Source organism: Arachis hypogaea, chromosome 10 (genome assembly GCF_003086295.3).
Source record: "Arachis hypogaea cultivar Tifrunner chromosome 10, arahy.Tifrunner.gnm2.J5K5, whole genome shotgun sequence".
Taxonomy (NCBI): domain Eukaryota; kingdom Viridiplantae; phylum Streptophyta; class Magnoliopsida; order Fabales; family Fabaceae; genus Arachis; species Arachis hypogaea.
In genome coordinates this window covers 107,787,078-107,812,436 of record NC_092045.1, presented here as the reverse complement: position 1 = coordinate 107,812,436, position 25,359 = coordinate 107,787,078, and the positions used below count along the sequence as shown (strand labels likewise).

Genomic DNA, 25,359 nt, shown 5'->3' with positions numbered 1-25,359 from the left:
TTATTATTTAATTAAATTATTATTTAATAACTTTTAACTATTAACTTCACGTATTAAAACAACTATCGTTCGAGGACATATTCATAGAAATAACCACCAATTAATTATGTATATACGTAACAAGAGCAAAATTCAACTTTGCCATTCTGCCAACAGAAAAATCAGAGAGAGAAAGAGAGAGAGATATTTATTACTACCAGCATCTGAGACAATATATATATGTCAATTATACCATCATAAGAGAAGCTAATTTTACTAAATGAAATATATCAACTCACTGTATTTGTAGCTCTCGAAAGTAACTAAATTGTGATGAATGAAATAACCACGAAAACCTACAAAAGAGGCTAAAATTTCAGACTAACTCAAATTGCATTGCACCTTCCCCTTTATCCTTTTCTGTTCCATGGTATGTACACTAGAAAAAAACTATTATATATGACTGACAAATGCAGCCCCTAATCAACAAGTGCTCATATTGTTCCATAATAATTATGAAGGAAAAAGAAAACTAAAAAAGTGAAAAACAACATAGAAGGTGATCAAGTTTTTTCTCTATTGGTGGACACAAATCCTCCAAGGTTGGTATATAGAAATAAAGTTGCTTTTTTCTCGTGTGTGTCCATATTTGAAGCATCTGCAGCATTTTTTTTTTCTTTTTGATCATCACAGGAAGTCAGGAATATTGGAAGAGGTTGTTGGGTGGTTGCATTTGGGGGGACAGAATGAGATATTACCCTTCCACAATCTTTGGGCCATTATACATTTTGCCAACTACTTCTAAGTCTTCAAGTTTGTCATCCCTCTCTTGTAGCCATTCATAAGCACATCTTTCCTCTTCAGGAATGGATAATCCTTCTACTGAAAACAGAAAAACAAATCCAAAAATGGTTCAATAAAGAAATTATCAATACTTGTCAAATAGACCTTTTGTATTTCTCTTTGGAGGACCTCTTCACTTTCTAATTTTTAATTTCTGTTGTCATCTCTAGTATTTTTTATTCGGAGAATATTATAAGTTTCCAAAAAAAAAATCAATCATATTCTAACCATGATTCTTGTATATAATTTTATTTAATTTTTTTATTCCTTTTATACAATTATCAGAATAGAAAACATTTAAACAAAAACCAATTAGACCCTTGTTTTCTATTTTCACTCTTTCTGTCTCAAAATTCAGACTACAAAAGAAAACATACAGAATTCTGAGATTAGCTGTTCTAGCAAAACTTAAGGTTGTATGGTTTGGAGCAAAATCCAATCAAAAGTTGATAGTATTTTCATTAATTGTGGTACAAATTAAGGGCATCATGAATTGTTTCAAGTCTAAATAAAGTTGAGTAAATAAGGCTGCGTTTGGAAAGAAGACTTTGACCGAGAGACAGAAATTGGGAGACAACTAAATTAAGCCTCTGTATTGTTTTTGATAAAAAATGTATTGGATTGGATTACGTCTAAGTATCATATTTGGTTTGAGATAAATATGAAATTGAAGAGTAAATTTGGAATTTAAAAAATTACCTGAGAGTATTTTTAAAATGAAATGTTAAAGTTTCAGTCTCCAGTGCCAGAAATTTCAGTCAACTCTACCCCCCCCCCCCCAAAAAAACACAATACTAAGTCCCAATTTTCCAGTCTCTAGAAAGTAGAAACAAACACTACCTAAGAGTTTGGATTCTTTGTTTCTTTATTCTTTTTTTTTTCCCAAATTTAAAAATTGCAAGTTGCAAGTAAGATAGATATACCTTCAAAAATGGAAAAAGGATAATTATGGTAGTAAGTGCAGTGCCTGCCATCAGGATCAGAATAAGGAGGACCAAGCACATCTAGAACTGCGCAAGCTGTCACTGCTGTGAAGCAATGCATGTTTCCTCCATCTGCTGGGTACAGAATGGAAGGGTTGCATGGTGCTATGAAATCGGCGTCTACCTTCACTTTAGCCAACCGCATCTCGCTACCTCCATCTGCTTAAATTACTTAATTAGTACTCTTACACGTATACCTAAATCGCTTATTTTTTCTTTGTGGATAAGGGAACATGTGAAAAAAAAGATTCCTGGAAAATTGACCAACATCTTAGCCCTTGTTCTTCTCAATGATGTACCTTGTTTTTCTTTCTTTACACATTTTTCCACATTTAACAAGACAAGTTTTTGATAAAAGTACATATTTAATTTAGATAAAAAAAAGTTTAATTATGTTGCAGTAGAAAAGATTGCTTAAACAAGTTTTTGATCCCTATAACAACTTCGGCTTTTGGTTTTAGTCTAGTAAAGTTTTAAAAAAATAATAATTTGAATTCCAGTCGTTTGTTTGTTGTACTGACGTAGCAAATTAAATGCTGATGTAAATTAAATGCTGATGTGTTATATATCTTACTACATCCATCATTTAACATTTCATATTAGTATTTATCGGAACAAACTAACAATAAGTAAAACCAAACTTTACAAATTTTACTTAACCAAAATGAAAAGAAAAAATTTTCAAGAACCAAAACCAAAAAACAGGTTTTATAAGAACCAAAAACTTATTTAGGCCAAAAGAATTTGATTGTTCTGCTATAAAATATTTTATTATTTTAATAGTTAATTTTTTTATTGAAAAAATGTACAAAACAACAAGTACACAAATATGTAATGGCTGAATTTTTGTATTTATGGAGTATTTTTGTTCATCCTTCTCTATTCCAAATTAATTATCCTTTTTATTCTTGATTTTAATCTTTTTAAGCACACTGGAAAAATTAATATATCCACTTATCCAGACACATCAATCAAAGTGAGCATCAATTTGAAACGGAGAAGTAAAAACTGATACTCAGGAAAATGTTTATATTATTATATGACTTAACACAAACTTCATAATGGGGGATTTTTGAAACTATGGAAAACTGTCTTTGTCCAACAATTAATATGCAAGTTTTAATGGCATTCATTGTTATGTTCCCCCCATTATAGCACCTAAAGCATAAACATGTTAGCCAGCTTAACCTTTCAATAATATCTTGAGTAAAGTACCAACCCGATCCAGGTCCTTTTTTCGAATGACAACGCAGCTCCTGTCATTGATCTCCATGAGACAACACAACCCTTTTGTCCAAGCCACCGTCATCTGTTAACGGAAGTTGCTGACATGTTATGTTAACATGTTGAATTGGACGTTAAGTGCCAACATAGAACGGACAGGGACTTATTTGTTCTTAAACCCAAACTGGTCAGGGACTTATTTGTCCATACTCATTCAAACAAAACGACGTTGTTTTGACATCAAATTGGTCAGAGATTATTTGTCAAAGACCTACTTGTCCTAAAAAAATATACAATATTTTTTAAAATTAAAATTTTATTGTTATACAATTAATAAATTAGTAATATAATTTAAAAAATAGCCTTGTAATATATTACTATTATTATCAAAATATATTTAGAATTTAGAGTCTCTTGTACTCTTTTGTAATAGTTACATAATAATAATCAAGTATAATATACAAAAATACAAATTACACATTAAAATAAGTTAAACTACACAGATAGTATTTTTGAATAAATAATTAATACATTATTAGACATTAAACAAGTGCATTGTTAATGTTCAAAACACAATAATTTTTTTGGGTTTAGCTAACATAAGGGCACATGATAAGATTACTAGTAATTGGAAGTTTTTAAATATTTTCTTGTAATAAATATAAAACAACTGTACTGAAAATTTAAACTTTTTATATTTTCAATAAAGACTTTCTTAATTTGTAATCTTAACATGTTCTCTTAGAGTACAAAATAGTTAAACCTTAATTCTTTTTCTATTTTTTATGTGAAAACATTCAAACCTACTCAAAAGAACTGCCAAAATTACAAGATAAGGAGCCATTAAGAGTAACATCAAGTCAACAACATTGACTAGTACATGTTGTAAAAAAGTTGGTCAATTATTAACAATATTATAATGTTTATGTATATAAATTTACATATATTTTAATCTAAATAATTATATATAGTTATACATAGAAATAAGTCTTGAAGTTCATCATAAATCATGGCTTCTTAATTATTAGTTATATATGTCACATATGTCAAATAATGGGTTCACTAGTTTCTACTTTATTACATAAATTATATCTAGATCATAATACTAATAATATATCACAGGATTATTATTTATTAGAAATTATATTACTAATTTATTAATTGTATTTCAATTTTTTTTGTGTTTAAAAAATTACACTGAATTATTTACTTAGTGCCATAATAAATAACATTTTTAAATTTAAATAATTTATTAATTAGCTTATATTTGTTATACCATATATTCAAGAATTTATTGAAAAAAATATTAATATAATGAATACTATAACAATAAAAAATGAATTTCGGAAAAAAAATATCGTATCAATTTTTCTAGGACAAATAAGTTCCTAACAAATAGACCCCTGATCAATTTTATGTCAAAACGACGTCGTTTTGTTTGAATGGATATAGACAAATAAGTCCCTGGCCAATTTGGATTTATGGACAAATGGGTCCCTATCCATTCCATGTTGAAACTTAATGTCCAACTTAGTATGTTAACGTGACATGTCAGTGACTTCCGTTAACAAAGGACTATGATACCAACAAAGGACTATGATATCGATAGAAGGGCAGTGTTGCCTCATGGAGATCAAGGACAAGAACCAAAGTGGATCGGTGTTTTGGTTAGGGATCACGTTGTCATTCGAAGAAAAGGATAGGGGGTCAGGTTGGTACTTTACCCATATCTTTTCTATCTCATGACTATTCTAAATTTAAACTATTTTGCTCCTCTATCCAGAACGCATGAAATGGACAAACATGAATAAGAAAAAGTAAATACTTTCCTCTGATTTCTTTATGTTATTGTCACGATAATCGACCATGTTCAAACAGAGGGAGCAATACATTAGAAAAGAATAAGATTGTAGAAGAGGAATATACTCACTTTCTGGAGGTTTGAAGGTGGTGGGGGTTTCAGGAGGAAAGTCAACAACCCAATCATATGATTTAATGTGCATAGTTCCGAACAGAATCTTGCTCAGAACCGTCATTCCGGGGTGGTTATGCAGAGGAATAACCCCAGATGGTGGCAAACAAAATATTCCAATCTGTAACAAACAAACATAACAATGTTACCACTATCAACAAAACAGTTATACATATGCATGATGAAATCAAAGCAGCAAAGGGATAAATACAAAGTGCACAAGTACCGAGAATTTTTCGCATTCATAGATGTGAAGGTATGTGATCCTTGGCCTTCTTTGAGATCCGTTTGTATGGAAATACGGCATGTCGGGTTTCAAGCCCACATCTTCTGGTTTTATTTTGTCTGCAAGAACACACAAAGAGATGCAACAGTTGCATGAGAATGTGTTTTGCATGGCACACTCACCAAAAAAACTAAGGTAAGAAAACAATTAAGCTAATGACAACTGTAAACAACCATCGATTAAAATAATTCATGGCATTACTTTGGTCCACCAATAGGAGTGTGCATTCCAAAAGAAACAAAGCACAAATATCATTATATAGTAGACAAATAACATTGTTGGTCATAATACTATCTCCAAATTCAAACCATGGGACACATACAAAACTAGCAAAAAAGCTATATACCCTTGTGCTTAATTAACAACTCTCAACTAAACAATTCATAAGTCTTTTGTATTAAAGTCTTCAGCAACTTGCCAATATCTTTTACCCCCCTAATCATTGAAGTCATCACCATAAAAAAAATATTTTTAACAAAAGCATCTCGCTATATCTATCAATTCAAAGCCCACAGATTGAAGATTTCCCACAGAAATTGTACGGATTTCAAAGAGCCTCAAATTAATGAACGTCTAAACATCACATCATACTCCATGCCAACATGCACTCTGCTACCTTCAAATTCTGATGCGGCTCCCACTCCAACACTCACAAACTCTTAATTTTTACCCTAGGTCCAATTTTAGATTTTCAAATATTACTAATTTGCATACAAAGATTATTATTCATACAAGAAGAGAAGAGAGAAGCAAAGCAAGGGTAAGGGTGTCAATTTTACTTTCAAGACAATATTTGATTAAGCATGGCACACTATACTACTACGCTATATGTAAAAGATGATGGATGTCTCATTCACAATAATATAACATGGGCTTGACACATCACATTGTATGAACCGAAAACTTCAATGTCTCTCTCTCTCTCGTGGGGAACAACAAGCACATGATAAAAATGCATTTTTTTAAATTAGAAAGCCAAAAACCTTGGAACATACACATATATTTAGACATAATATAATATACATGCATGCTAACACACAACAACAACAAATTTAGCATATAAATGAGGATAATTGATGGAGTTTTTTTTTTTGTGCGAAATTCGGAACTCAACAGCCAACACCAATAATTTATAATAATTAAAAAACATATTATTTAATTACACCGAGACTTAAGTTCAATTTTTCTAAAAATAAAAAATAAAAATAGAAAGCATCTGGTGTTGGATTGATAATTCCAATGAAAATGGAATAGGCCGAACCCAATTCACACGTATCTCACCAGACTTGCAAAAAATTATTTATGCACTTTTGGGGATGACAGCATAATTAAACACCCCAAACTAATTTCAAGAATATATAATATAATATTATATTATATGATATATGATATAATATAATAATAAAACCATATATCAAACCTTAGGAATTAAAATATTCACAACAAATAAATTCAATTCTCTTATCAGATCATCGAGGTATTTACAACCTAGCAACGGATTAGTCATCGGAATCACGAACCTAAAATAATTCATAACTTACACTCAATTTGAACTTAATTGTAACATTCTGAGTTGAAGTCATTTCAATAATTATCGAAAATAACAAATAAAAAAAATTGTACCAAGAACAGATTGGAGATTCTGAATATCTTGTGGCGGAGGAACAACGGCGGGTGCGGCGGAGACAAAGACATCTTTGCAAGTTTCGAAGAGAGTCTGAACCGGCGGCACCGGCGCCTTCTTATGGCGCCGCCGGTTCTTCTTCGACTTGCTGCTGTTGGTAATGGTTTCCTTCGGCAATTCACAGAAGTCTCTTCCCTTTCTATCCGCCAAGGTTCTCTCTATCCCCATTCAATTCACCAAAATGCAACACCAATCATGCATCAGGAAACCGAAACCCTCAATTAGCAGAGAAAACAGACGGTTATAATAATAATAACAAGAAGATATTTTCGTCTTTGCAGTTTCAGATATTTTCGGCGAGGCTGATGGATGATGTGGAAATTTGAGATGTGACGGTGGTGTACGCGATGAAGAAGAAGAAGAGGAGATTAGTATCCTGGTTGGTGAGGGTTTTTCTTTTTTTCTTATATTTTTTTCTGCTTTTTTGGGGTGCAGATTGGTGTTGGTGTTTTGATATAAAAGAGGGAGCAGTGGGAGTAGTAGCTGAGAGAGAGAGATAGAGAGAGAGAGAGTTGGTTTTTTGGTGTGAGAAGAGAAAACCAGGGGCCATGCTAGCTATTCCAGTGGGCTGTTTCAACAGCGGGTTTTTATTTTAATCTTGGTTTCACATTAATTAATTCATTTAGTAGTCTACTATTGTTTATTATTTTATTATTAATTATTACGATTTTTAATATTTTATTTAATTAGTTTTTTATACTGTTTGCTACTAATATGTAAAATAGTCATTAACACGAGATTTGATATTATTTAACATTGTAATAGCTACTAAAGTATTAAAAATATAAATTTAGTTAATTTGTGTCCTAGAATATATAGTAAAAATATAATAATAAAAGATTTCAAAATTTTAATATATTTAATATATTAAAAATATAAAAAATAACTTTTTAATAATTTTTAATTAAAATCTTTTTTGGGTATTTTTAAAATATATTTTTAAAACATAGTAAAACCCTAAAATCATAAATAAGAGACCTAAAAAAAATTATCCTATAAATGCTAAAATTTTGTGTGACGAGAGTCGAAGGCTTTCTATTCAAGTCATTTATCACAATCATGGCGACTACCTAGAGTTAATCCTATTTTATCACATTGGGAGAAAGTCAAATAGGCATAGTCAGTCTTAATTCATAGGTCTTATCGTTAATGAAAACAAGATTAATTAAAATCTCTAAATTATCAACCAATTTGGACATTAACAACTCAATGTCACCTAAATCTTCAGTTTCAAGCTAAGAGTGCTAACATTTTACTCTAAAACTACACCAAGTTTTTGTCAAACACTTGGTGTGTATAAAAGAAAAGTATAATAAATTGTAATAATAATAAAATTTAAAATTACCAAATGCGAGAAAATAATAACAATAACTCAAACAAGCAAAAAAATATAAAAAAAATCAAATTGCATTAAAAAGAAATAACATTAACAAGAGAGTTCATAAATTAAAATTAATCAAAATTAGAGAAACTAACAAGCAATACTAAAAAATTTGAGACAATAAAAACAAGGAAATATAAGCAAATCTATCCTAAAACAATAATGGAAACCTAAACTAGGAGAAAAACTAAACTTGAAACCCTAAATTTTAGAGAGAAAAGAATTTTATCCTAAAACATAGCCTAAAATTATATTAATGGCTTTCCCATGATCCTTTTTGAGAATAGCTTCAAATATTTCAGAAATGAGTTGGATTTGGTCCAAGAAAGCCTTAAAATCGCGACCCACGTGTTCACTTAAGTAAATCACGTGCCACCAATCATGCGTACGCATCTACCATGCGTACGCGCAACTTGGGATTTATGTGTATGCATAAGGCATGCGTATGCATGGCCATGAGGAACTCCAATCTCTATTTTTTCATGAATTCTCAACTTTTGCATGCTTTTTCTCCACTTTTTCAAGCCATTTTTGCCTTCTAAGTCTAAAATCACTCAACAAACACATCAAGGTATCGAATAGAATTGAAGTGAATTAAATTTGATAATTTTTAAGCATAAAAAGCAGGTTTCTCATCATTAAGTAAAATTAGGAAAAATTCACAAAACGATGTTATTTCTGTGAATAAATGCAAGATAAGTTGATAAAATCCACTCATTTCAATCCAAAATTTATCATAAAATAGTAGTTTATCAATTCTCTCTCTTGATGATACGGGTGGAAGTTTCCAACTCTCTTAAGACCATGATAAGTTTAATTCGTGCATTAACATGTGCAGAATTAACGATTTGGGTTTTATGGTCCTAATATTTACTTGGCAAAGAGGGAATACTAAGCAAAGACTTGATTGCTACTTATGTAATATGGATTTCACAAACTGTTTTTCTAATGTTGGAGTTAAACACCTACCTAAATTGAAGTTAGATAATCTTTCTATCATTTTCGATCTTCAATTGACAAATTCAGCCAAAGAAAAAAGACCTTTCAAGCTCCTTGCTCTTTGCCTGTTGCACAAGAATTATGGTAACCTCATAAAGAACAATTGATTTAAAGAAGGAGATCTTCTCAACACTGCTTCTTTCATTGAGAAAGCAAAAATTTAGAATAAGGAGATTTTTTGTCACATTTTAAGGAAAAAGAATCACATAATAATTCATGTGAAAGGAATAAATCGCGAGATCACTTTTTGTTTTAGCCCATTTTTAGAGAAACTACAAAAGAATTTTTGAAAGAAGTATGAATAGATACTTTCACCAAAACACTAATGGATGGAGAGGAAGAAATAAAGCTATGGCTCTTAAAGATAATGATGACAATTGGATTGATAACTCTACCATTCTAAAAAAATGGGTGTATCTTTCTTTAAAAAGTTATATACTTTTGATGATAATTATTCTCCTTTTTCAATTACAGATTCTTTCTCAAAATTTTCAGAGCATGATAAAAATAGAATTAGAATAAGACCTACAATCGAGAAAGTCAGAAATGCGGTCTTTAATATAGGAGGGTAGAAAGTTCTGGAAAAAGATGGTCTACCAGCTAAGTTCTTTCAATTTTTTTGCGATACCATTAAAAAATCTCTTTTCGTTTAGGTTTAGAAAATTTTTAAGGATCCTCAACACATTAAGGACGTTAATCAAACTTTAATCTCTATAATTTCTAAATTTCAAGCTCCTAAAAATTTTGCTAATTTTATACCTATTAGCCTTTGTAATGTTTGTTATAAAATTATTACAATGGTTATTGCTGAAAGATTAAAGCATCATATGCCTACTATTATTGTCAACAATCAAACTAGCTTTGATCCAGGTAGAGTGAGTCCTGACAATATTCTTATTGCCCAAGAGGTTATTTATACGATGAGAAATAAGTGAATTGAAATATGCCTCACGACTATCAAGATAGATTTAGGAAGGCATATGACAGATTGAATTGGGACTTTGTAATAGACACCCTCAAGGATTGCAACATTTCAGATAATGTAATCAAGATCATTTCGTACTACGTGACGATCCCTGTGATGAATCTTCTCTGGAATGGCTCGCCATTAGAGGAGTTCAATCCCATGAGAGGAATTAGATAGGAGATCTTCTTTTCCCTTACCTTTTTGTTTTATGTATTGAAAACACTATCACATCTCATTTTTTCCTTGTTAATAGTAAAAAATGAAAGCTTAGTACTCTATCTAGAGAAGGACTTCAGTTAGCTCATCTTTGTTTTGTAAATAATCTGGTTTATTTGGCCAAACTAGTAGAAAGCAAGCACAAATTATCAAGAAATCCTTGAGGATCTTCTATGGAAGCTCAGGTCAAAGAGTAAATTTTCAGAAATCGTGTGTTTTCTTCTCGAATAATGTCAACTTCTCGGTCAAGCAGGATCTCATCTCTCACTTGGGTATTAACCTCATAAATAATTTGAAAAAATATCTAGGTGTGCCGCTCATTCATGAAAGATGTATGAAGCAGCATTTTCAGATTATTCTAGACAAAATACACAACAAGCTCAACCCATGAAATATGAAGACTCTATCCCAAGTTATGTGATGCAGACCATGAAAATCTCTAAAGCATTTGCAACTAGGTTGACAAGATTTATAGGAATTTTTTTTTTTGTTCTAATGCAGAAAGAAACAAAATCCACCTCCTAAATTGGGACGCTGTGTGCAAACCAAAAAAAAAAAAGCGGATTGGGTTTGGGAAAAGCATAAGAATCAAATACTATATATCTCATGAAGTTTACTTGAGGTCTGGTTACAAAGGAGGATACTCTTTGGGTCAAGATTATGAATCAAAGTATAGTTGCGGGAAAGGTGCTATCTCTAAAGTTCATCTGAAGTCTAAGTGTTCAAATGTCTAGAAAGACAGTTAAAATTTGGAGCCAATTCAAAACAAACATCATTTCGAGAATAGAAAATGGTAAATCCATCAAATTTTGGGATGATCATTGTATCCTGGGCATTAAAATTCTAAAACCGTTCACTACAAGAAGCCTTGAAGAAAACATTTCAATAGATAAAGTTAGCGAATTTGCATATTAGAATGGAAACTGGATTTAGTAGATTCTAAATCAGGCTATTCCGCAAGACATTATGGATATTATCAAAACAATGAAGGCCCCTTACAAAGACCTCGGTTCTGACACTAGCCTGGCTACCTGAATCTAACGGAGACTTTTTCATAAAATCAACGTATGAGAAATTCTTTGTCAATGATGAGCTACTAGAAAACTATTTAAACGATATATGAAAGTTGAAGTTATTGCAGGTTAAAAATTTTTACTTTGTTTATCATGTACAAGACTCTACTAACAAATTCTATAAAAAAATGACAATTGTCCTGGTTAGGAAGAGACACTGCTCCATGTGCTTTGCGATTGTCCCTTTATCCGTAGCGCTTGGAATAGTAGTGTCGACAGCACTTTACAACCACATTTTTTCAATCAAAACCTCCTAATCTAATTGTATAAAAATGTGTCTGAGTACTCGAACACAAAGTGAAACCTCGTGGCCCATCTTTTTTTTGTCACAATCTGCAATGTAGTATAGAAAAACAGAAACGAATTTATTTTTAATCAAGATAGAACAACTAGTTGATTTTTAACCCAAAAAACAAAAATTATTTTTAATAATTTCAGAAAAATGTACATCAAATCTCTTTTAGTTATAAGTGTGAAATACAAAATTATTAAAAAATTTAATATTTTATATAAATGTAGGGCAATCTACAAATATACAATACGACAAAAATAAATTATAAATATTTTTTTAATTTAAAATATATTATTGAAAGAAGCCGAATTACAAATAAATCTATTTTAAAATTTGAAAAACATAATTTAAGGATACCAAATTGTACCAAATTCACATCATGATATTTTACTCTTGTAATGCCATTTTCCTGTGATTCACTGATATAGAGCCCATATTTTAATTAATTTCCGACTTATTCTATACAAGAAAATTTGATTTTGTGGTGTTCTTATAGGTTTTATTTATTTATTTTATTCTATTTAATTTTAATTCTGGTTCATTTTATAATATATATAATTAGATATTATTATATAATTAGTCTAATTATATGATTTATATATTCTTGGATACTTAGATATATTAAATTATTATTTAAAAGATTTATATAGAGAATGCATGAATATAAAACAGAATTAAAGATAATGTATCAAAAATAATTAATATAAAATACAACATACGTAATGCTGTTTTTTTTTTCCCTTCCCTTGCTGATTCATGCCATATGTTTTTTGACTTTTTTTCACGTACCATAGAGAGATTGTCCCAGAAAATATGAGATTGTTCAAAAATCCTCTTTAAGAAGTGGGACACCTCAAACATTATTAAATTAGTAGCTGCAACTTGCAATTAGCTAACTATTTTTGCTTTCCGTTCTAATTATATATTATGCTTAGTCAAAAAACATGTGTATGGAAGTTTATTAGGTCCATTTATATACGTAACGTAAAATTTAATTTTGATATACAGTAAATTTTTATAGGTATATTTAATTATATAATATTATATAGTTAAAAATAATTATTTTTTATATAAATTAATATAAATAATCATAAAAAATAAATATAATTAAATAATTATATAAAATATTTTATATTTTTATTGCATCAAAATCAACCCTATGTAATGTATTGTACTGAGAACGTCAATTATTTTTACGTAGAAAAAACTAAAATTGGAGGGAAGAAAAAGTGAAAAACCATGGCCATTATCACCAATAAGACAACCAAGATATAATTATATAAACTAGGTTGGTAAAATACTTGTAAAATATATAAACTTTTCTCAAACTTCCAACGGTTCTAATACATAAAACAAAAGTGTTAATATATTTATTTCATTTAATTTTATTAAATATATTCATATTTTACAATTTAGGTCAATTATAATAAAAATTTAGGTTTTTATGTATATTTTTGGTATATAAAGTCAACTCGACAGATCATCAAAAGACTAATATGTCGTAGATTTGATTTATTTAAAAGTTTACTAATTAATAAATTGCTACCGATACAAAATTCTATTTAAACAAACGAGTTCATCAAGTTGATTTTAGTCGGGGAGAAGCTAGATGAAATATTAGAAGAAATAAAAAATATTTTTACAATAAATAAAATTAAAATAAAATTTATATATAATTTATATGTAAAAAATAAAAAATGTCGCCTTTTTATATAAATAATAAAATAAAATGATTATTTTTCTAAATTTGCATAAAAATTTGTCACCAAAATGCAACTATTGGTACTTGAGAAATAAAATTGCATATCACTTCAGTCATGGCGCCCGCGAATTGAAAAGTAGAATCAGTTTTTTGGACTTGGCCACTGACACCAGAAAAATGGGACGCTTGAAAAATAGAGCCGGCGGTCATTTTTCTGCTGTTGCACGCATGCGCCACATCTGTTGCAGCCCCTACAAATTGGATCATATCTGTGGTGACGTATGCAAAATGTCATTTTCGGTTTGACTTCCGACAATAATCAACGATTTTTCTGAAGTACTTATTTCCTTTGTCATGCAATGCTAATTTTTTTCCCGCACTTTTTTATTCTTTCGGAAAAAAAAACAAAAATAACTTCCACTATAGGGTTAGGATGGATAAAGAAGGAACATATTGAATCCGAAAATACAAATTTTATACAATTTGATATATTAAGTTTTAGATTAAGTATATAGAATTTATTTATATTTATATTTATATTTATATTATTTTCTTCTAAGATTTTATAAAAAAAGTAAAAATGATAACTACAATGATTAATTAAATAGCATGTTCACCATCTATTATTTTTAATTGAGCAATTAAATAACGTGACTATGATTTATTATTTTTAATTGATCATTGTAATTAGCATGCTCACTATCTATCTACTACTCATTTAAAATTATAGGTAAAGAAAATCAATAATCAATTAAATTTGTATTTTTGATAATGTCATTCTTTACATAATTTTTCGCATTATATTTTGTATGAATTTATAAAAAAAAGATAACAGTATCAAAATAAGAATGACATTATTATCTCGTATAAATAAATTATTATTTTTTCCTTTTTAAACCAAAGCGGTTTCACCCCTTAATATACATTGTAGCGATTTTCTCTTCGTTTTTTTTTCTTATTGCAATCCCCTAAAACTTATAACCGTTTACATAGTTAAAAAAGTACCCATAAAGGAATGTCAATTGTTGTATATGTATAATTTATATCGTCGAACTGAATTTGGTGGTATAAATAGCGCCGAAAATTGTCTGCCGGCGAATTATTTCGTCCAACACTAATTACTGACAAATTTTTCATCAATTTAGTAATGAATTTGTCGAGACTAAGCTGCTGATTACTGTCAGATTATTCCGACGATAACTTTGGAACCATATTATGTGTTCTTGGTGTCCAATTATTGTCGGTAAATTCGACGATAATTTTTTTCCACAATTAAACCACAATTAGTAGTCAAATTAAAATTCTTGTTAACATAATTAGGACAGAAATTCAAAATTACTAGAAATCAACTAATGATTTTATTAAATATCAATTGTCTGAATATAATAAAATGTCAAAAAAGTAGAATACAATAAAATAGACATAAAATAAATTAAATGTCTAAACTCTACAGATCTCGGTAATCGTCGTTGTCGACATCTTCCCCCTGCTGAGGCAGTGGAGTAGGTGCTGATGTCGTGCCCTACCAGTAGCGTCGCTGCCTCAGTGCGTATCTATTCATTGTATACCTTCATTTGCTCCCGCAAATGCTCTAACCGCTCCAGCTTCTCTGTCATCTGCTGAGTTGATGGCTGCGGTGCCTCCCATACGTGCAAGAAACTCGTTGTACCTCTGCTCAAACTATTGAGCTTGTTGATGAAGCTCCTATGTGAGCTTCTGCACCTTCTCCCTCAAGTCGACAATTTTCGCGGGATCAGCAAGGCTGGTGGCAGAGGCAGACGCAGATGAAGCCACCAATGCGGAGGTGCGAAGGCCACTGGCAAAAAATGACCCCACCCGAAGATGCGACTCTTGTGGGGCTCAGAGGCGGTCTCACGCCAAACCCTCTCAGGATCTACCACTGAGATATCAAAGATGGGGTTGTCGTTCCCACTAGGCAGCTGAGATTGATGGGTCGCGGCCTCCAATCTCTGCGTGTAGTCCTCCTGTGTAACACACGTTGTGATTAGGATAAAAGTTAATTGACTTTAAACTGAATAAATTTTAAACTTAGAATTAATTGAAACTCACATAATGATCTGCAGACCGCTCACTAGCAAATCTATCCTTGTTGACCTTCAAAGTATCGATATACGTGAAGGTCTCTGCCAGTGTCACCTCACGATCCATCAACATAGACGACACATATTGAAATCAACCAATTAAATAAATCAAGAAACAACCAATTCAAGTAATAATTAAAAAACATAGTGAATTACTTATCAACCTGCACTTCGTCTTCATGAAGGTGGCCGACCCACCCATATACTTCGATGATATCGGTGAAGCCTTCTTAGCGATGTTCGTCAGACGTTGACGCTTGAACCCTTCATCAATTCTAAAATGGACCTCTAATTCCTTCTTGATAGATGGACAGATCCAGGTCGTTAGGTGGTCGCGCCCCTGACGAACATCGCTCATCATCTGCTAAAGTCATTTAGCTGTCTGATTGTCGTAGATCTTCTTGAATATGAGATTATGTTCCGTATCCCGTTTTAACTGCACAAAATGATTCAACAGCATTAGTTAGTCGAAATAAAATACAGTTCAAATATAGTTAATTCAACAACACTGGGTTCTTACCGCCCACTTTTGAAACCATCGCTCTCTGGTCTCAACAGGGATCTTTGTGCAGCTCGGCTACAGGTGGTCATACATTGACTTAATTATCTCAGAGATTTCCTGCGTACATGCATTGTTGTTCGGTACAAATCTATCAAGGAAAAAATTTAAGATTAACAAACACATAAAAATACATAAACCTTATCTGCATAAAAGACATTAAAATATTAATAACACACGCCTTCATGCCATCAGGCCAAATTTGAATCCGTATAACGGACGGTGGTAGAGGGACATCCTGCTGGGATGCATTAGACGAATCACCCACCGCCGGTTCTATCATTGGATCTGCAGAGGGTATAATAGAAGGAGGCATGTAGTTTAGGACCATGATAAATTGCTAATCCGCTGGACTCATCTGTGACATTACAGGGGTCGATGGGGTAGTCGGGGTAGAGGGCGATGACTGAGCAATCCTTGGAGATTCGGTGGAAACCATCCCTCTACCACAACCACGAGACTCGCTCAATCTACTTCTTCTAGTTGTCGTCATGTTTCTAAAGAGAATATATTATTAACACTATTTAGCATATATACTACACAAATCCTTCAACATTTACATTATTTCAGAAAAAAATTTGACATAATCTCCCCTAAAATTAGAGATGTATCCACCTTTACGGTTCCCACAAATCCAACCAACCTCAATCCACAACATCACTCAACAAAACTCAATTAAATTCACAACATATCCATCAGAATATATTAACTTGTTTATACATTGAAAAGGCAACATTCTCATTAATTCATAGAAGTTATTACATATAAATAAGAGTATATAGTATAGCACACACTTTTACTTAGCATATACATGTACTATCTCTATTTGGAACCATAGTGCTAAATTTGAAGTTCGATTAATGCTCATGTAACTTTACTTGAAAGTGCATCCTAATTATTGATATCAAGCTTAACTTACTCCTAAATCCTAAAGTAGTATATGATAACCAAATCTTAAATCCTAAGTTAACATATAACTAAATCCTAAATTAACAATTAACTTAACCCAAAATACTAAAATAGCATATGATAACCAAATTCCAAATTAACATATAACTAAATCTTATATTAACAATTAACTTAACTCTAAATCCTAAATTAGCATATAATAATCAAATTCTAAATCCTAAATTAACAGATAATTAAATCTTAAATTAACAATTAACTTAAACCTAAATCCTAAATTAGCATAACCCTGAATCTTAAATTAGCATAAAATAATTAAATCCTAAATTAATATATAACTAAATCCTAAATTGACAATTAACTTAACCCTAAATACTAAATTAGCATATAATAATCAAATCTTAAATCCTAAATTAATATATAACAAAATTCTAAATTAACTTAAATAAAGAAAAAAAGTGACCATGAAACTTGAGGAGTGAACAGAGGAAGAAGAACACAGGGAAGGGAGATGCAGTGGCGGTACTGGACGGTGGCGCACACGAACAGAGAGAGAGAGACAGAGAGAGAGAGAGAGAGAGAAATGCGGCTGACGGAGGGGAGAGGAGGAAGGAATGAGATGGTTTCGGTAGGGGGAGAGGAGGAGGCGACAGGAAGGGCCAGTGGCGGCAGGACTGACGGTGCAGCAAGGAGAGAAGAGTTAGAGAGAAAGGTAGAATATAGGCTAGAGAAAGGAGATTGCAAAATGAAGAGGAAGAGGGTTCACGCTTTCAATTTTAGGGCTTGTTATCGTCGGATTTACCGACAAATAAATCCGACGGTAATACATTGCGGCCACCAAAACACAACGTTCCACTAAAATGGATTTACCGGAAGATTTTTCCATTGGTAAATCCCACGATACATTTCGCGCTTATTTTTTCCGTTTTTTCTCTAATTATTCTCGACGAATTTACCGTCAGAATCGAAAATTTGCTGATAACTATTTAACCTGATGAATTTCACATGAAAACTATTCATAAATCCATCGGTACTCAATGTTTTTTTTTGTAATGAGAGTTTATTTAAATACATAAATTGTCCTCAAAATTTCTTACTATGCGGGGCTTTCCAAATGCAAACATGTTTTCTTTTCGCCCAATCTATCATATACACATTGACATTGAATTTACATGGCCATTGGATTACTGTTTTAGCAATTGTAGATATGTCACTAGAAATTTTTTAATATCCCTTCTTTCTTTCTGCGTTGATATAGTCTCCTCCACCCCGTATATATACATAAAGTGCTGCTTCAAATTTTGCATCGCCATTTCACCTAGACTGGGAATGGCATTTCGCAGGTGCCACCACAGATATGGTCTAATTCGCAGGCGCTGCAATAGGTGTGGGGCATTTCGCATGCGACAGCCAAAAAATGGCCGCCGGCTCCATTTTCCAAGCACTCCATTTTGCGGACATCAGTGGGCAGGTCCCAAAAGCCAATTCCACTCTCCAATTCGCAAGTGCCACGTTTAATATGATATGCAATTTCATTTTTTCAGGCACCAATAGTAAAATAGTCCTGCGCATTTTGGTAACAAATTTTTTTATGCGTATTTAAAGAAATAATCATTTTATTTTATTTATATAAAAAAGTCGGCTATTGCCCCTTCTCCAAGACTCTGCCTCTGGTTTTATGAATAGTCTTTTTTATTCTTACACAACTATTTGCTAAGTCCTCTGGTTTCTAACTTTCCAGCAATACATATCCAAAAATCAGGGACGGATACATGGGGGGAGGGGCAAGTAGACGTAGGGATGGCAAAAATCCCCAGCGGGGCGGGTATCCGCGGGGATTTACCCGTCACGGGGCGGATATGGGGACGATTTTGTACCCGCGGGGATGGGGGACGGGGCCCCGTATATTAAACGGGGCGGGGGCGGGGATAGAGGTCCCCGCCCCGTGGAGACCCGTTTAAACCCCGTTTATGTAAAAAGACTAGAATACCCCATTTGTGTGTATTGTGATTTTGTTAAGTATAATTTATATGATTATAATTAAGCATTTGTTATCATCTTCATTATCTTTGTTTGCTTTTTCTGTTATAATTATTATGATTTGGTTAAGCATTTGTTATAATTATTTTGAAATTTTTATTATTTTACTTTGATTTTGAATTTTTGGTTAAGTATTTGAGTGCTATACATGTAATTCATAATATTAAAGTAGATATTGATGTAAGTAAAATACTAAATTATATACAATACACTATTTTTTTAATTTTTTTCTAATTTTTTTTCAATTTTTATTATTTTTTATAAAAATCCGCGGATATCCACGGAGACCCGGATCCCCGGCGGATACGGGGCCCCCGTTACCCGTCGCGGGGACGGGGCGGGGATGGGGACGGATAATGGAGGCGGGGGCGGGGGGCAGGGGGCATGTCCCCGCCCCCATGGGGACCCGTTGCCATCCCTAAGTAGACGCCTGGCCCCCCAGCTTTTAAAAAAATAGTAGTATAAACTAAAAAGCCCAACTCAAATAAAATATAATGGTTTTTAAATTTTTTTTAATTCCTAAATAATAAACACTACATGTATACATTCTCTTTCTTTTATGTTTGTGTTCCTTTTGACATTGAAACGTTCAGCCTTCTCTTCGAGGCTTGGAGCCATCAGCCATAGCCCATAGCCATTTCAGTCTTCTCTTGGTCTCTTGGAGGCTTGGAGCCATCAACCATAGCCAATTCGGTCTTCTCTTGGAGCACGCCCTCACAGCCTCACTTCCCTGTCAATTGTCAAAGTCTTCATTCTTCAATCATAGCAAAGCTGCAAAGGTATTCACTACTCTACTCATTCTACTTTTTATTTTATTTTTTATATAATTGTAAAAAAAATTTAATTAACAAATCATATTTTTTGACTATAAAATAATATAATTTTATCTTTGTTGTATTCACATAGATTGTAGATAAATAGCTTATTCATTTTTAAGATTTATTCTCTGTCTTTTTTTATTTTTTATTTTTAGTGAAATTGATAGTGACTTAGTAAAAAAATATTGTTATTAATGTTTAATTAATAAAAAATATTTAGACTTTGTTTATTCATGTGAGTATATAATTATTTAAATTTTTTTCAGGTAAAAAGAAACTAGAATATTTTATGATGAGAAAGCAAAGTAAAATTGATGCAATTTTTAAGAGAAAAGTTACTGATGATGTTGGAGTTCAAACAAGTCAACCCTCTAATCTTGTTTCACAAGAAGTTCAAGTAAGTAAACTCTCTAATCTTACTCAAAATATACATCAACATAAAGCCAAAGTTCCAAGATTAGAAAGAGATGTTGATATCTCTTTACTAGAAAGGGATCCAGGAAAGCGACGTCCAATTTGGCAGTATAATGTCAATGAACGTGATAAGATTCGTAGAGCATACATATTAGCTAGGCATACCAACCAACAAATATTAGCTATCCAGCTTCTGGTAATAACAATAACTGTCGATATTTTCAATCTTCTTGGTTTAAGAAATTTTCAAGTTGGTTAGAATATTCACCAGAAAAAGATGCTGCTTATTGTTTGCCTTGCTACTTGTTTGGTAAACATTATGGTGCTCGCAATGATGGAAAAAATACATTTTCAGAGTTAGGATTTAGTAATTGGAAGAAAGTAAACAACGGAGTGAATTGTGCATTTGTATGTCACGAGGGTTCTATTCCTAATTCTCTCCATAATTTATGTGTGAAATCTTGTGATGATTTAATGGCTTAATCTAAGCATATAGACAAAGTTCTTGATAGGCATAGTGATAAAACTATTGCAAATAACCGCTTAAGGTTGAAGACATCTATTGATGCTATTCGATGGCTTGCATTTCAAGCATGTGCAATTATAGGCGATGATGAAAGTCCTGGATCTTTGAATAGGAAAAATTTTATTGAGTTAATTAAGCTTTTAGCTTCCTGTAATCAGAATGTTAATAATGTTGTCCTTGAAAATGCCCCTGGAAATACTCAATATATACCTCCCGATGTTCAAAAAGATATATTGCATATATTTTCTAGAAAAGTGCGTGCAACAATTCGAGAAGAAATTGGTGATTCTAATGTATAATTATTGATTAAACAAGAGATGAGTCAAAGCGAGAACAAATGTCTGTGGTTTTGAGATTTGTAGACAAGCACGGTTGTGTTCAAGAAAGATTTTTTGATCTTATACATGTTTCTGATACGTGTTCTTTGACATTGAAAACAGAAATTTCTTCCGTTCTTTCTCGTCATAATCTTGATGTTCAAAATCGTAGGGGACAAGGGTATGATGGAGCTAGTAATATACGTGGTGAATGGAATGGATTGCAAGCTCTATTTTTGAAAGATTGCCCTTTTGCTTATTACATTCATTGTCTTACTCATCGATTACAATTAGCACTTGTTTCTGCAGCTAAAGAAGTTTGCTATGTTCATCAATTCTTTTCAAAACTTACACTAGTTGTGAATATTGTGACTGTTTCTCCTAAACATCATGATCAGTTAAGGGTTGCTCAAGCAAATAATGTTGCAAACTTAATTGCCAATGATCAAATTGTGATAGGTAGTGGACTTAATCAAATTGGTACTTTGCAAAAAGCTGGAGATACTAGATGGGGGTCTCATTTGACTTTTGTGTGTAGATTGCTATGCATGTTTGATGCTACTTGTGAAGTTCTTGAAAAAAGCACCGAAGAAGGTAATTTCTCCACTCGTGGTGATGCTAGTGCTACTTATGATGCTATCACATCCTTTGAATTTGCCTTTGTTTTGCCTTTGATGAGAAATATTTTGGAAGTTAGTCATGATCTTTGTCAAGCTTTGCAACGAAAAAATCAAGACATATTGAATGCTTTAACTCTGATTTCTACTACCAAGACTTTAATTCAAAGAATGAGAGAATCAAGTTGGGAGGCTTTCATAAAAGAAGTTATATTATTTTGTGAGAAACATAAAGTTGAAGTTCCTAATATGAATGCATTGCATATTCCTAGAAGAGGTCAAACTCGCAAAATTGTTGACCAGATTTCAGTGGAGCATAATTACCGTGTTAATTTATTTCTGGCTGTAATTGATACACAATTGCAAGAGTTTAATAGAAGATTCAATGATAATATGGTAGAATTACTTACTTTAAGTTCAACTTTAGATCCCAGAGATAATTATAAGTTATTCAGTGTCAACAAAGTATTTGAATTAGTAGAACGGTTTTATCCAAGTGACTTTAGTGACCAAGAGAAATTTTACATTAGAATGCAAGCTCAACATTATGAACCTGATGTTCCTAATCATATTGAGTTAACTAATTTGTGCACAATTTCGGAGTTATGTCAAGGACTAACGAAGACAGGAAAGTCTTTAACATATCATTTGATTGATCGTTTGATTCGCTTGGTATTAACTCTCCCTGTTTCAACTGCTACAACTGGGAGATTTTTTTCAGCTATGAATATTGTGAAAAATAGACTTAGAAACAAAATGGAAGATGAATTTCTTGCTAATTGTCTTTTGATTTACATTGAAAAGAAGATTGCTGAAAAATTTGACACAGATTCTATTATCGATGAATTCTATGATATGAAGAATCGACGTGTACCACTTCATTAGCTAAAAAGTACACATATTTTTTTGTACTTTAAATATATATTCTTTATCAGTATATTTTTGTAATGTATCTTACATTATAATTTATTTGCATATATTTTTTTATTTTATATATGTTATTGGTCCTCTATGATAATATTTCTAGATCCGTCCCTACCAACAATATAAGCATTTTATCATGTTTTATGTACGGTAACAATCCAAAAATCACAAAAAAATATTTGCTAATAATTATTACACAAGAATACGGCTAAATATGTTTAACGAGGTATATACAAAAAGTCAAAAAGTAAAACGAATAAAAAGAATGTGCGAAAAGATTAACCGATAATAATGGAACTGTATGAGTAAAATATTTAGTATAATCAAAGCATAAACAACTTTAGACATTGAAGTATCTTATTTGTATTATATAGGATAGAAAAATCGAGAGAAATGGAAAAATAGGATTTAAAGAGGCTAGTCAAAGTAGTGGAGTAGTCTAATAAATTTTAAAAGTAAATTTTATCCTGTTATTTTTAGACTACCTATGTTATATGAAACAGAATGTTAAACGATAACAAATAACATGAACATATATAAATTTAGTATGATAGAAATAAAAATATTTATATTGATAAGCAACCAAATATGTATATATAAAATAAAAAACGAAGATATAAGAAAGAATGTTTGAATACTATTTATTATTGATCGAAATGAAGGTAAAATCTCAAATAACGTTATTTAGGCCTATGGAAAGAAGATCTATAGAATATTCGGTTAAACCATTTTTAATCATCCAACTTTGAACAACTGTAATTAATAATAATTAATTTTGTATTTTTAAAATAAAATTTAAATAATCACTAATTAATAATAATTAATTAGTATAGAGTGCAATTCAAAAACACTTGTTGGTTTATCGTTGGTTAAACCCCTATTAATTATCTAACAGGATTGATAAAAGATAAACAAAAGGCAGACAAAAAAGCTAAAGATCATATATGAGATAATTAAGATCTCACATTAAACATGATACATTAAAAATGTATAATAATATTTTTTATTTATATAATTTTGTTTAATAGGATAGATTTTGTTGCTGTTATTCTAAATAATAAACAAGTTTGATTCAGATAATTTAACTCAAATAGTGAAATTAATTCATTAAATTCTTATTTAGTAATAATGTCTTAAAAAAAGCACAAATGCATGGTCACGAAGATATTGACTCTTAACAAAACAAACAATTTACTTCTTTTTCATCTTATTTGATAATATATAGCCTACAACAAATAATAACTAATTAATGTATTTATATTTTGTTTTTGATATCCATGGTGATAAGACAAAAAGGACATGCAAAAAGATAATATTTAGTGATTTATTCTTACATCTCATATTTAGTGATTTACCCTAAACCCTAAACCCTAAACATAATTAAGCAAAAAACAAGGGGTTGCGAAGAGGATGAAAATATGTGGTGCACTGAAATGGATAATTGATTTGTATATACTAGCAGTTGGACATGCGTGCATTTTTATGCCTACAAACTTTTTTAACTTATGCCAAAGTATATTTTTTATTAATATAAAATTTCATATTTTTTTAAATATTCATAACATTAAGTTTAAACTTTATTTATTCAGTCTTGTAAACACCGAATAATAGAGTAAAAATAATAATTTTTTTAAAAAAGAATCCAAAGTAACACATAAAAATAAAAAAATATAGATGAATTATTAAGTGCGTACTAAAAATCTACTATCATATCATGTATACAAAAAATTATTACTAATTAATCATTTATATAAAATTCATGTTAAACAATAAAATACATAAACATATAATAATTAATATTATTTAATCTAAACTTTTCTTTTATTTATTCTTACTTCTCCTGTATATATATATAATTAGTATTGGTATTAGTACAATCTACTAGTTCGTGTCCCAATATATATGTACTTTGCATTTTATTTGTTTAGGTATTAATATAATTTATTAAATTAAAATATTAAAATTATTATAGATGATATATATCATAGAATAATTTTTTAGTATATGAGTACATTAATATTTCAGCAATTTTTAATCGTTGATCTTAATTATATATATATATATATATATATATATATATTATATATTTTTTATAATTAAAATCAACTATTAAAAATCACCAAAAGTACAGTCGGATTTTATCATCATTTTGTACAACCATTGAGAATATGAATTAATGAGTGTATATATTATAGGAAAATTTTTAAATGTACTAGTATATCGATATTTTGGTAATTTTTAACCGTTGATCTTAATTATAAAAAATATATATAATATATAATTAAGATCAACGGTATATTTAAAAATTTTCCTATACTATATAGTAGAAAGTGTGGGATTGGTATTATTCTTCCATTACAAAAATTGTTTGTTTTTTTTATTTTTCAATTATTACTTAAAAATTTTTATAATAGTTATATTTAATAAAATATAATAAAATTTATTTAATAAGTAATAAAATAAGTTTAATTATATATGAAAATTTTTATTTGCCAAACATAATATAACCATTTATATTTTAAAAAAGCAGACATT

General features: G+C 30.8%; 2 protein-coding genes across 3 annotated transcripts; one reads left to right on the top strand and one right to left on the bottom strand.

The window, feature by feature from the left end:
- Window positions 1-353: 353 nt before the first annotated feature.
- Window positions 354-7,559, bottom strand: LOC112716373 (plant cysteine oxidase 2). 2 transcript variants are annotated; one of them, XM_025768278.3, is made up of 5 exons: window positions 6,911-7,559; window positions 5,228-5,346; window positions 4,960-5,122; window positions 1,746-1,964; window positions 354-861 (listed from the first exon to the last, which is right to left on the bottom strand). In XM_025768278.3, exons 1-5 carry the CDS (start codon window positions 7,137-7,139, stop codon window positions 734-736), a joined length of 858 nt encoding a protein of 285 aa, XP_025624063.1. In that variant the 5' UTR covers window positions 7,140-7,559; the 3' UTR covers window positions 354-733. The 2 variants fall into 2 exon arrangements, with proteins under 2 accessions (XP_025624063.1, XP_025624064.1); XM_025768279.3 differs by having other exon boundaries at window positions 354-858; window positions 6,911-7,536.
- Window positions 7,560-21,303: 13,744 nt separating this feature from the next.
- Window positions 21,304-22,627, top strand: LOC112717912 (uncharacterized). The gene is made up of 2 exons (XM_072204299.1): window positions 21,304-22,572; window positions 22,622-22,627. The coding sequence occupies exons 1-2, from the start codon at window positions 21,304-21,306 to the stop codon at window positions 22,625-22,627; spliced, it is 1,275 nt and encodes a 424-aa protein (XP_072060400.1).
- The last annotated feature ends 2,732 nt before the right edge of the window (window positions 22,628-25,359 follow it).

What these genes read in the sequence shown, in the direction of transcription:
- LOC112716373 (XM_025768278.3), bottom strand. Translation starts at nt 7,139, where the DNA reads ATGGGGATAGAGAGAACCTTGGCGGATAGAAAGGGAAGAGACTTCTGT. An exon ending in ATGAATGCGAAAAATTCTCG is followed by an intron (nt 5,123 to 5,227) that starts GTACTTGTGCAC and finishes TGTTTGTTACAG; the next exon opens with ATTGGAATATTTTGTTTGCC. An exon ending in TCCTTTTTCCATTTTTGAAG is followed by an intron (nt 862 to 1,745) that starts GTATATCTATCT and finishes TTCTGTTTTCAG; the next exon opens with TAGAAGGATTATCCATTCCT.
- LOC112717912 (XM_072204299.1), top strand. Translation starts at nt 21,304, where the DNA reads ATGTCTGTGGTTTTGAGATTTGTAGACAAGCACGGTTGTGTTCAAGAA.